This window comes from Erythrolamprus reginae, chromosome 2, assembly GCF_031021105.1.
Source record: "Erythrolamprus reginae isolate rEryReg1 chromosome 2, rEryReg1.hap1, whole genome shotgun sequence".
In the NCBI taxonomy this organism is placed as follows: Eukaryota; Metazoa; Chordata; class Lepidosauria; order Squamata; family Dipsadidae; genus Erythrolamprus; species Erythrolamprus reginae.
Genome location: NC_091951.1, coordinates 30,227,220 through 30,241,010, shown reverse-complemented (window position 1 = coordinate 30,241,010; position 13,791 = coordinate 30,227,220). Strand labels below are relative to the sequence as shown.

Genomic DNA, 13,791 nt, shown 5'->3' with positions numbered 1-13,791 from the left:
AAATAAAAACAGAGTTTCAAATGAACTCAGCCTCTGCCACACGAAGGATGCAAGGCAGACTCTCGCTAACTCTCTTCCCCCCCCAAGTGTCTGCGACAGGGGAAGTGGTTGTAGAAACTGAAGGTTTGAGCAAGTCGAAGGACAAAAACCATCCACGCACCTGTCTTGTTTCTTTTGCTGCGGGGGCTGGGGGCTGGGGGGGGAGGAGGTGAACGAGGAGGCAGGAGAGACGATCCGACGGCTGCCTGAAGCCGAGCAGCAAGCCAGAACAGGAAGCCTGTGGTTTCCCGTGTAGAAATTGAGGCGTAGCCAGGCAGAGCTGAGAGAGAGAGAGAGAGAGAGGCAGCGGAAGCAGCCTTGGAGAACCCGCTCGAAGCAACTGTCCGAATAGACTGAGATGGAGGGAGGCCAGATGCCAGCCAAGCCAGAGCAAGAACGAAGGGGATGAGGAATGGGGTGCTGCCGGAAACTGCCAGTGGCGTGAAAGCGAGGGGATCGGAAAGGTGAGGGGTGGGAATGCCATAAAGACTCGTTTTGTGATTTTGTTTAGAGACCAGGAAGTCTTCTGCGTAGGAGGTTGCTTCAGAATAGGCCTCCTGGCCCGGGACCTTAAGCCAGGAGTTTTCCAATCTTTGTTAAGTCAACAATCATGGCAGCTTGAAGGTGGATGGACTTCAACTCCCAGAATTCCCCAGTCAGCTGTGCTGACTGGGGAATTCTGGGAGTTGAAGTTTATCTATCTATCTATCTATCTATCTATCTATCTATCTATCTATCTATCTATCTATCTTACTTACTACTTACTTACTTACTTACTTACTTACTTACTTACTTACTTACTTACTTACTTACTTACTTACTTACTTACTTACTTACTTACTTACTTACTTACTTACTTACTAGATTTGTATGCCGCCCCTCTCCATAGACTCGGGGCGGCTAACAACAACAATAAAACAGCGTATGACAAATCTAATATTTAAAATAGTGAAAAACCCTTATTAAAAGCCAAACATACACACAAATATGCCATGCATAAATTGTATAGGCCTGAGGGGGGAAAGGAATATCTCAATTCCCCCATGCCTGATGACAGAGGTGGGTTTTAAGGAGCTTAAGAAAGGTGAGGAGGTTGGGAGCAGTTCTGATCTCTGGGGGGAGTTGATTCCAGAGGGCCGGGGCCGCCACAGAGAAGGCTCTTCCCCTGGATCCCGCCAGATGACATTGTTTAGTCGACGGGACCCGGAGAAGGCCAACTCTGTGGGACCTAACTGGTCGCTGGGATTCGTGCGGCAGAAGGCGGTCCATCCACCTTCAAGTTGCCAAGTTTGAGAAAGGCTCTAAATCCTTTAGATTTGTTTGCCGCCCCTCTCCGTAGACTCGGGGTGGCTAACAACAACAATAAAACAGCGTATGACAAAACTAATATTTAAAATAGCGAAAAACCCTTATTAAAAGCCAAACATACACACAAACATGCCATGCATAAATTGTATAGGCCTGAGGGGGGAAAGGAATATCTCAGTTCTCCCATGCCTGACGACAGAGGTGGGTTTTAAGGAGCTTACGAAAGGCGAGGAGGGTGGGGGCAATTCTGATCTCTGGGGGGGAGCTGGTTCCAGAGAGTCGGGGCCGCCACAGAGAAGGCTCTTCCCCTGGGTCCCGCCAGATGACATTGTTTTGTCGACGGGACCCGGAGAAGGCCAACTCTGTGGGACCCAACTGGTCGCTGGGATTCGTGCGGCAGAAGGCGGCCCATCCACCTTCAAGCTGCCAAGTTTGAGAAAGGCTCTAAATCCTTTAGGATTTAGGGTTTAGTGGCTCCAACCTGCCATCTTCCAGATACTTTGGGGTCCAACCCCATAATTCTAAGTCAAGACCCACATCATTTCGAAGCTGGGAAGGTCTGGTTTTCCTTGGATAGGACAGAGGTTGGGCTGTGAGGATCTTTGACCTGGTGGCTGTTTCTAAGGATGATACTTCTAACCTTGTTTTAAAGATTGTGGTTAGCCACCTTTTATGAGATAAGCAGCCATGTACGTCTGCTAAATAGATAATAAATAGAGAAAACCAGACAGTGGCTGAAAGAGAGATAGCGGACTACAGCCCCAGCATTCCTAAGCAGTGGGGTGACTGGGAATTCTGGGAGTTGTGCCCCAGTTGGATCAGACTGGGGAAAGTTGTCATAGTCGATTATAATGTCCTGGAGGTTTTATTGCAAATGGCCACAGAGAGAGTCAAAGAGAACGATGTTAGAAACATAGACCGGGAGTCATTGCTCACAGTCACTCATGCCCTCATCACCTCGAGGCTCGACTACTGTAACGCTCTCTACATGGGGCTACCTTTGAAAAGTGTTCGGAAACTTCAGATCGTGCAGAACGCAGCTGCGAGAGCAATTATGGGCTTCTCTAAGTATGCCCATATTACTCCAACACTCCGCAGTCTGCATTGGTTGCCGATCAGTTTCCGGTCGCAATTCAAAGTGTTGGTTATGATCTATAAAGCCCTTCATGGCACCGGACCAGAATATCTTCGGGACCGCCTCCTGCCGCATGAATCCCAGCGACCAGTTAGGTCCCACAGAGTCGGCCTTCTTCGGGTCCCTTCGACTAAACAATGTCGTCTGGCGGGACCCAGGGGAAGAGCCTTCTCTGTGGGGGCCCCGACCCTCTGGAACCAGCTCCCCCCTGAGATTAGGATTGCCCCCACCCTCCCTGCCTTTCGTAAACCCCTTAAGACCCACCTCTGCCGTCAGGCATGGGGGAACTAAAACACCTCCCCCTTGCCCATGTTGTTTTGTTGATTGATTGACTGTGTGCCTGTTTTTTATATATATTGGGATTGTTTTATGACATTACTAATTTTAAATTGTAATTAGATTGGTGGGCATTGGATTTGTTATTATGTACTGTTTTTTATTATTATTGTGAGCCGCCCCGAGTTTGCGGAGAGGGGCGGCATATAAATCCAATAAATCTAATCTAATCTATAGAAGATTGACAGCAGAAAAAGACCTCAAGGTCCATCTAGTCTGCCCTCATACTATTTCCTGTATTTTATCTTACGGTGGATATATGTTTATCCCAGGCATGTTTAAATTCAGTTACTGTGGATTTACCAACCATGTCTGCTGGAAGTTTGTTCCAACAACTGTTGATGTTGTGGGTTTTGGCTGTGGATCTTTATTAACCAGGTTGCTAAAATGAGGAAGGAGGAACTGGGCCAAATTTAGAAACACAGTACTGGATGTAGGAACTGGAAATCTTTGCCCGATCATGGCTTCCTCAAATCTAGACTGTTTTGTGTCTTTAATTAATATACCGAAAGGAGAAGAGGGGGGAGGCAGAGTATTGTAACATGCTAGCTGGGAGGAAGACTTCATTTGATCAAGTTTAGAGCAGAGGAAATGCTGAAAAACTCCCCACCCACAATTTGGGAAAAAGAAAAGCTTAATTATCATTATCACTGCAACAAGGCAATGCCTTCCATATTACATGAATCAAAAAAATGGCTGTGAAAATATCTACAGATCCCTCGCATCCTGGATATAAATTGTTCCAACTTCTACCCTCAAAATGACCCTACAGGGCAGTGGTTCTCAACTTTTCTAATGCCGCTACCCCTTAATACAATTCCTCATGTTGTGGTGACCCCCAACCATAAGTCTAGTGCCAATTCTCCCAACAGAGCTTTAAACTGATTGGTAGGAAGGTCAGAGGGGCACCCCCACTGTAAATGCCTGATTGGTTGGATTGTAAAATTTCCAAGGCGCCAGAATAAAAGCTTTAGTTTCTAACACCGTTGGAAATTTGTCTTTTACCATGGTTTTAGGTGACCCCTGTGAAATGGTCATTTGACCCCCAAAGGGGTCCAGACCCCAAGTTGAGTTCCACTGCTATAGGGCTCTGAACACCAGAACAATTAGACAGAAGGAGAGTTTCCCCCCCGAATGCCATCACTCTGCTAAAAAACTAATTCTCACAACACTGTCACACTATTTACTACCGGTAAGACTGTATTACTATTACTCTTCTCATCCTTCCTATTACGTATCTCTCCCCACTTATGACTATAACCATGTTGCTTGTATTTTTACTTATTATATTGTTCTCTTTGCTTCCTAGTATGATTTGACTGCTTATTAGTAACATATTACTAAGTATTATATCTTACGATTCTTTATGAATGTATTTTTATTTTTATGTACCCTGAGAGCATATGCACCAAAGACAAATTCTTTATGTGTCCAATCACATGGGGCCAATAAAGAATTCCTATTCTATTCTATTCTATTCTATTCTACTCTACTCTACTCCATTCCATTCCATGCTGTTCTATTCTACTCTTTTCTTTTCTATTCTACTCTACTCTACTCTACTCTACTCTACTCTACTCTACTCTACCCTACTCCATTCCATTCCATGCTGTTCTATTCTATTCTATTCTACTCTACTCTACTCTACCCTACTCCATTTCATTCCATTCTATGCTGTTCTATTCTATTCTATTCTACTCTACTCTACCCTACTCTACTCTACCCTACCCTACTCCATTTCATTCCATTCCATGCTGTTCTATTCTATTCTACTCTACTCTACTCTACTCTACCCTACTCCATTTCATTCCATTCCATGCTGTTCTATTCTATTCTACTCTACTCTACTCTACCCTACTCCATTCCATTCCATTCCATGCTGTTCTATTCTATTCTACTCTACTCTACTCCATTCCATTCCATTCCATGCTGTTCTATTCTATTCTATTCTATTCTACTCTACTCTATGCTATTCTACTCTATTCTACCCTACTCCATTCCATTCCATTCCATGCTGTTCTATTCTATTCTACTCTACTCTACTCTACTCTACTCTACCCTACTCCATTCCATTCCATTCCATGCTGTTCTATTCTATTCTACTCTACTCTACTCTACTCTACCCTACTCCATTCCATTCCATTCCATTCCATGCTGTTCTATTCTATTCTACTCTACTCTACTCTACTCTACTCTACTCTACTCTACCCTACTCCATTTCATTCCATTCCATGCTATTCTATTCTACTCTACTCTACTCTACTCTACCCTACTCCATTTCATTCCATTCCATGCTGTTCTATTCTACTCTACTCTACTCTACTCTACTCTACCCTACTCCATTCCATTCCATTCCATGCTGTTCTATTCTATTCTACTCTACTCTACTCTACCCTACTCCATTCCATTCCATTCCATGCTGTTCTATTCTATTCTCCTCTACTCTACTCTACCCTACTCCATTCCATTCCATTCCATGCTGTTCTATTCTATTCTCCTCTACTCTACTCTACTCTACCCTACTCCATTTCATTCCATTCCATGCTGTTCTATTCTATTCTACTCTACTCTACCCTACTCCATTCCATTCCATTCCATGCTGTTCTATTCTATTCTACTCTACTCTACCCTACTCCATTCCATTCCATTCCATGCTGTTCTATTCTATTCTACTCTACTCTACTCTACTCTACCCTACTCCATTCCATTCCATTCCATTCCATGCTGTTCTATTCTATTCTATTCTACTCTACTCCACTCCATTCCATTCCATTCCATGCTGTTCTATTCTACTCTACTCTACTCTACTCTACTCTACTCTACCCTACCCTACTCCATTCCATTCCATGCCATGCTGTTCTATTCTATTCTAAAATATACATCAGTGCAATTGTCATGCCATAGCTTACTAACTGGCAGGGCAGTCGTGATCCATCCTGTATTGAGAATGAAGCAAAGGGAAAACCAGGCACCCTGAATTTTAGGGTTCAAATCTCTGGCAACATTTAACGCTGAATACCCTCTCATTTTGAGATCGCTTAAGAATCTCCTGTCCCAAAGGAGTTGTTTGTGGCTGTTGTTAAGATCTGATCACATTCAGGAAACATTTCACCTTCAGAAAATATAAGGCAGTAAAAAATGCAAATATTTCTGGGCAGTGTTCTGCCCCAGCTGCAGACCAGAGAAAATGTAGCACACACAGAGTTTGTTTGAACCTATGTTTAATTTGATTAACCCACTACTAATAAACTGGCTTAGTACTGTTCACGCACGCATAAGTCTTAAACCAGTCTTTTCTTGAAAAAAAAAATCAGCTGTTAATTACAGAAACATAGAAGATTGACGGCAGAAAAAGACCTCATGATTCATCTAGTCTGCCCTTATACTATTTTCTGTATTTTATCTTAGGATGGATCTATGTTTATCCCATGCATGTTTAAATTCAGTTACTGTGGATTTACCAACCACGTTTGCTGGAAATTTGTTCCAAACATCTAGTATTCTTTCAGTAAAATAATATTTTCTCATGTTGCTTTTGATCTTTCCGCCAACTAACTTCAGATTGTGTCCCTCTGTTCTTGTGTTCACTTTCCTATTAAAAATAGTTCCCTCCTGAACCTTATCTAACCCTTATTATACGGCATTAACAGCTGGCATAAGTCCATAAAGTCAGAAAGCAAAGATAAGTACAGTAGTCCCTCACCTATCGCTGGTGTTACATTCCAGACCCGGCCGCGATAGGTGAAATCTGCGATGGGGAATTTCTCCTCCTTCCCAGCTCTTTCTACAACCCCAAGCACACCGCCGCTGCCGCCAACCACTAAGCGCGCCTCCAAAGACTGCCTTCTCGGCACTGGCGAGGCGGGTTGAATGAGGGGACGGGCCTCCGCCGGAGCTCAGTCCCCGCCCCGCTCATCATTCGCCCAGCCGCGGGCTGGTTGGCTTGTCCTGTCCTTTCAAACTTCTAAGCGCCGTATCTGTGCCAACGCTGACTTCAAAACCCGCGATGAAGTGAAGCCGTGGTGGGTGAAGCGCGATATAGCGAGGGACTACTGTAACTAGTCTTGGATATCGCAGAAAGCTTATGGAGGTTGGTCTGGAACCAACAACAACAACAACAACAACAACAACAACTATTATTATTATTGTTGTTGTTGTTGTTATTGATATTGATATTGATATTATTATTATCATTATCCTTATTTTTAATAATCTGCAACCAGATATGTCTTCAATTCACTAACAAAACATGCAACCTACATAATTCCAAGTATCTCCACCAGCATAAAAGAATGACCCTACAAAAGTTTCTGTAGCTTCTGGATATCAGTAATAAATGCAGGCTTAGTTTTTCATGCCAATAATAATAATAATAACAACAACAACAACAACAACAACATTATTATTATATCTATCTATCTGTTTATCTATCTATCTATGTATCTATGTATCTATCATTATCTATCTATATCTATCTATCTATCTATCTATCTATCATTATCTATCTATCTATCTATCTATCTATCTATCTATCTATCTATCTATCTATCTATCTATCTATCTATCTATCTATAAATCTATATGACCTACACTCAACCGAAGCGAGTAAGTGAATACTACTTCTGGGCTTTAAGTGGAGGACTACCTGTAGCAACTTAGATAGGCAGCTTTAACAGATGGTAGTTTTTTTCTACACATGATTTAAAAAAAAAACTTGGCCATTGCTTCTTTTCTCCCAAGTGAATCACTATTAAAATCCCAGGAGCAGGAAATGGCTTTTTCCCTTGGTAAATTGGCAACTCAAATTCCATTTCTTTGTAGACCTGCCTCTCCCTTCCATTAATTGTCTTCCTAATTGTTCCACTGATAAATTCACAAGACGAAGGAGCCGACCTCTTTGTGTATATTCCTCTCCCCCAGTCCCCAAACAAAGAATATGATTTATGTTTAGGTTTAAATGCCTATGTGCTGCTGATAATATAGGCCTGAATTAAATGCGCTTAAAAACAGTCCTGATTTATTCACACTTTATCTTTAATTTTTTAATCTGCCTTTAGTACATACCCATACACACCCCTATCATCCATCTATCTGCCTGCCTGCCTGCTTGCCTATCTCTCTCTCTCTCTCTCTCTCTCTCTCTCTCTCTCTCTGTCTATCTATCTGTTTATCTATCTATCTGTCTGTCTGTCTGTCTGTCTGTTTATCTATCTATCTATATCATCTATCTGTCTGTCCGTCCGTCCGTCCGTCCGTCCGTCCGTCCGTCCGTCCATCCATCCATCCATCTGTTTATCTATCTATCTATATTATCTATCTGTCTGCCTGCCTGCCTGCCTGCCTGCCTGCCTGCCTGCCTGCCTGCCTACCTACCGACCGTCCGTCCGTCTGTCTGTCTGTCTGTCTGTCTTTCTGTCTGTCTGTCGAATCACCTGGTATACCCAAATATGGGAAGGAGCATACTGCTTCATTTCGCCTTTCGGCCCTAATCCAGGGGTTGTGAAGGCAGTCGCTTTCATGACAAACCATTTTTCTATATATAAAACCCTTTTACTGATAAATAAATAAAGGTAGACTAGTATGGCTATCTGATAAGAGCTTAATAGCTTGAAATAGATTTACATAATTTCCCTCTATTTCAAGCTATTTAGCTCTCATCAGCGAGCCATATCCTTCTGTAATTCGACGAGGCAGACAGCCCAAGTTCGAATCCCAGAAGGGTATGGCTAGCTGATGAGAGCTAAGTAGCTTGAAATAGATAGATTCCCTTTATTTCTTTATCAGTGAAAATGGTATATGTATATATGCATGTACATGTACATATATATGTATACGTATCCTGTTTTCCCCAAAATAAGACATCCCCTGATAATAAGCCCAATCAGGCTTTTGAGTGCATGGCAGTAAAACCAAGCACTTATTTCAGAGTTCAAAAAAAATATAAGACAGGGTGTTATTTTTGCAGAAACACAGTACTGTATATGTGTATGTGCATATATACAGTACAGTGATATTTCGTCTTACAAACTTAATTGGTTCTGGGACAAGGTTTGTAAGGTGAAAATGTTTCCCATAGGAATCAATGGAAAAGTGATTAATGCATGCAAGCCCAAAGCTCACGCCTTTTGCCAGCTGAAGCACCCGTTTTTGTGCTGCTGGGATATCCCTGAGGCTCCCCTCCATGGGAAACCCCACCTCCGGACTTCCATGTTTTTGTGATGCTGCGATTCCGCTGAGGCTCCCCTCACTGGGCAACCCCACCTCCGGACTTCCGTTGCCAGTGAAGCACCCGTTTTTGCACTGCTGGAATTCCCCTGCAGCATTGCAAAAACACGGCAGTCTGGAGGTAGTGTTTCCCATGGAGGGGAGCCTCAGGCGAATCCAAGCAGTGCAAAAATGGGCGCTTCGCTGGCACAGAAGTCTGGAGGCGGGGCATCCCAGTGGCGGCGGCTTCAATTTGTAAGGTGAAAATAGTTTGGAAGAAGAGGCAAAAAAAATCTTAAACCCTGGGTTTGTATCTCGAAAAGTTTGTATGGCGAGGTGTTTGTAAGACGAGGTATCACTGTATATGTATATATTATATGTTAATTGTTTTAATTAAAAATAATTTTAATCATATCATTTTTTATGACAAAGTTATCCATTCAGTCAAGTGTGACTGTTGGTGATTCGATGGGCCAGGTCTTTCCACAACTTGCAAATCTATTTTTTTTTCCTATGCTAGTGTCAGCTTTGATGGTATCCAGCCATTGTGTTCTTTGATGGCCTGATTTTCTTTTACCGTGAACTCTTCCATGCAAAATTGCTTTCTCCAGTTGAATTCCTCCACATGATACGGTCAAAATAAACGAGGTGCAGTTTTGGGATTTTTGCCATCTGGTGACACATCTGGTGTTAAGCGTTCAAGTACTTGAGGGTGCTCTATGAGCTTGCTTGTTTTCTTGCAGATGTTTCATTACCCTAACTAGGTAGCATCTTCACTGGCACTGATTATGTTACGTGGTTAGAAAATGCAACATGTGCATTTGAAAATGCAACGTATGCATTTGAAAATGCAAACTATGCATTTACATAGGTGGAATTAGAATTAGGAAATGAAACATATGCAAATATATTAATGTTCTGCCAGGCTCTCTGATAGGAGCCTCCCGAAAATTCAAGGGTACAAATTTCAGACACACACACACATTTGAAAATTCAAAACAATGTTCTTTATCACAAAATTCAAAATAAACAAAGCACTCTTTTTGTATTGCAAAGAGCACTCTTCCCAAAACAACCGGGTAGTCTGTACAATTTCCCTTAAGCAGTCATTAAGTACTTAGCTAGCAGCTGTGAAGAAACTTCACACCCCTTCTTCTTCCAAGAAGTGAGACACACACACACACACACACACACACACGTTGATCTGCTTTGGTTTCAAAGGCATGAAAAAGCAACAAAGTCCAGCAACACAAGATTCCTGACGAACTCCCATCAGATATTCTTCCACAATGGCCAAACCTACATGCTGCTCTTTATAGCAGGAGCCCTAATTACTGGAGCCCCACCCAAACACAGGTGGCCTCCCTTATTTCCTGTAATATGTCCTTACTTGGTCTCTTCTATGCATAATTCTGTGCTTGCGTGGGTCCAAAACGTCATCATCTGAATCAATGGAAGATAAGGGAGATTGACTGCCTTGGCTGTGTGCCAAGCCCTCCTCTGACGAGTCACTCCCACCTTCTTCGTCCGAGGAAACTAAACTCTGAACTGATTCTGTCGGCAATAACACAGGCCTGTGACATGTTGAATTTTCCCCTGCATCCACCTCCCCATTCCCTGGGGCAGGAGCTGGGCCAGAGCCAACCACAACTATTAAAGGGTTAAATAAGGTTCAGGAGGGAAGTGTTTTTAATAGGAAAGTAAACACAAGAACAAGGGGACACAATCTGAAGTTAGTTGGGGGAAAGAATAGAAGCAACGTGAGAAAATATTATTTACTGAAAGAGTAGTAGATGCTTGGAACAAACTTCCAGCAGATGTGGTTGGTAAATCCACAGTAACTTATGGCTCTCACAATAGTGGTGATTTTTAAAATTAATGTGCCATCAAATCACTATTGGTGACCTCCCTAGATAGACCTTCTCTATTCATTCTCTATCTAGAGAAGGATTATAGAGCGCTGGTGAGACCACATTTGGAATACTGTGTTCAGTTCTGGAGACCTCACCTACAAAAAGATATTGATCAAATTCAACGGGTCCAAAGACGGGCTACAAAAATGATGGAAGAGGTCTTCAGCAAAAAACCTATCAGGAAAGACTTCATGAACTCCATCTGTATAGTCTGGAGGACAGAAGGAAAAGGGGGGACATGATCGAAACATTTAAATATGTTAAAGGGTTAAATAAGGTACAGGAGGGAAGTGTTTTTAATAGGAAAGTGAACCCAAGAACAAGGGGACACAATCTGAAGTTAGTTGGGGGAAAGATCAAAAGCAACGTGAGAAAATATTATTTTACTGAAAGAGTAGTAGATGCTTGGAACAAACTTCCAGCAGACGAGGTTGGTAAATCCACAGTAACTGAATTTAAACATGCCTGGGATAAACATATATCCATCCTAAGATAAAATACAGGAAATAGTATAAGGGCAGATTAGATGGACCATGAGGGTTTTTTCTGCCATCAATCTTCTATATTTCTATGCAAAGAAAAACAAGCAAGCTCAGAGAGTACCAGGGACCCTTCATTTCAACCCTGAGCTACAAATATTGTCCTTTATTAGTTCAGGTACCTTTGCTGTCCAAGGAACACGCAGAAAACCTCTCCGTCACCACAGCTCAAATGAGTCAGTTTTCAAAACCATCTTTTCACTCGGAACTCTTACACCTGAAATTTTCAAATATTTTCTTTGATTTATTTTATTTTGCCAACTGCATATTGGTGGTATGCAAAGATATAATAATATTCATATGTACATGATGCTACTAAGAGAGAAACTTTGGGACAGGGGACGGAAGGCACTCTGGTGCACTTATGCACACCCCTTACTGACCTCTTAGGAAGCGGGAGAGGTCAACCGTGGATAGTCTAAGGGTAAAGTTTTGGGGGTTAGGGGATGACACTACAGAATCTGGTAGTGAGTTCCATGCACCAACTACTCGGTTACTAAAGTCGTATTTCCTGCAGTCGAGTTTAGAGCCATTTACATCTGTTGTGTGCTCGTGTGTTGTTGTGGTTGGAGCTGAAGTAGTCACTGACAGGAAGGACGTTGTAGCAGATGATTTTATGGGCTATGCTTAGGTCGTGTTTAAGGCGGCGTAGTTCTAACCTTTCTAAACCTAGGATTGTAAGTCTAGTTGCGTAGGGCAGCGTTTTATTTTGCCAAGTGCATATTGGTGGTATGCAAAGATATAATAATATTCATATGTACATGATGCTACTAAGAGAGAAACTTTGGGACAGGGGACGGAAGGCACTCTGGTGCACTTATGCACACCGCTTACTGACCTCTTAGGAAGCGGGGGAGGTCAACAGCGGATAGTCTAAGGGTAAAGTTTTGGGGATAGGACTGAATCTGTTTCTTTTTTTCTTCTAGCAAAGCAGAAAATCCTTCCACATAGAAGAATCCTAGTTCAGACAATCCGTTTGGAGCAAGCGGGGGGAAAAAATGGAGCATGAAATGAATGCAATAGGAGAAGAACAGACACCGAAGAGTGATGCTTCGGATGCGGTAACAGCTGGAACGGCTGGAAAACGGGTAAGGGGCCCATTTGTCAAGTTAAGGCACCTTATGCAAACACTATCGGTTCCTATCACTTGTAGCGAAGCTGTAGCATATGATCGACCGCAAAGATGCATAGAAACATAGATTTATTTTATTTTATTTATTTTATTTATTTTATTTATTTTATTTATTTTATTTATTTTATTTATTTTATTTATTTTATTTTATTTTATTTATTTTATTTATTTTATTTATTTTATTTATTTTATTTATTTTATTTATTTTATTTATTTTATTTATTTTATTTTATTTATTTTATTTATTTTATTTATTTTATTTATTTTATTTATTTATTTTATTTTATTTTATTTTATTTTATTTATTTATTTATTTATTTATTTTGTCCAATACAAATTGAAAGTTAAGGAGAATAAAAACGTGTAGTGGTAAATATCAGGGAAGGGATAGAAGAAGAGATATGAGAATAGAATACATCAGCAAAGAGTAGAGGAAGGATATATGGATGGGAGAAAAGATATATAAAATATAGGAGAGACAATTGGACAGGGGACGGAAGGCACACTAGTGCACTTATGCTCGCCCCTTACTGACCTCTAAGGAATCTGGAGAGGTCAACCGTGGACAGTCTAAGGGAAAAATGTTGGGGGTTGACACCACGGAGTCTGGTAATGAGTTCCACACTTCAACAACTCGATTGCTGAAGTCATATTTTTTACAGTCAAGTTTGGAGCGGTTGATATTAAGTTCGAACCTGTTGCGTGCTCTTGTGTTATTGCGGTTGAAGCTGAAGTAGTTGTTGACAGGCAGGATGTTGCAGCATATGATCTTGTGGGCAATACTTAGATCATGTTTAAGGCGTCGTAGTTCTAAGCTTTCTAGACCCAGGATTGTAAGTCTAGTTTGATGGCAGAAAAAGATCTCATGGTCCATCTAGTCTGTCCTTATACTATTTCCTGTATTTTATCTTAGGATGGATATATGTTTATCCCAGGCATGTTTAAATTCAGTTACTGTGGAACCACGTCTGCTGGAAGTTTGTTCCAAGCATCTACTACTCTTTCAGTAAAATAATATTTTCTCATTTTGCTTTTGATCTTTTCCCCAACTAACTTCAGATTGTGCCCCCTTGTTCTTGTGTTCACTTTTCTATTAAAAACACTTCCCTCCTGAACCTTATTTAACCCTTTAGCATGTTTAAATGTTTCGATCATGTCCCCCCTTTTCTTTCTGTCCTCCAGACT

At 41.6% G+C, this 13,791-nt stretch overlaps 2 protein-coding genes across 2 annotated transcripts in view; one reads left to right on the top strand and one right to left on the bottom strand.

The window, feature by feature from the left end:
• Window positions 1-287, bottom strand: part of EGFL8 (EGF like domain multiple 8) — a 45,434-nt gene extending 45,147 nt beyond the window's left edge. The window contains exon 1 of the mRNA XM_070744107.1: window positions 161-287. The gene's annotated coding sequence lies outside the window, so the exon portion shown is untranslated. The remainder of the gene's footprint in view (window positions 1-160) is intronic.
• GPSM3 (G protein signaling modulator 3) overlaps window positions 205-13,791 on the top strand; it is a 34,405-nt gene continuing 20,818 nt past the window's right edge. Inside the window, exons 1-2 of the mRNA XM_070744117.1 lie at window positions 205-503; window positions 12,401-12,562. Coding sequence (XP_070600218.1) covers window positions 12,473-12,562 — 90 coding nt within the window. The 5' untranslated portion in view covers window positions 205-503; window positions 12,401-12,472. The remainder of the gene's footprint in view (window positions 504-12,400; window positions 12,563-13,791) is intronic.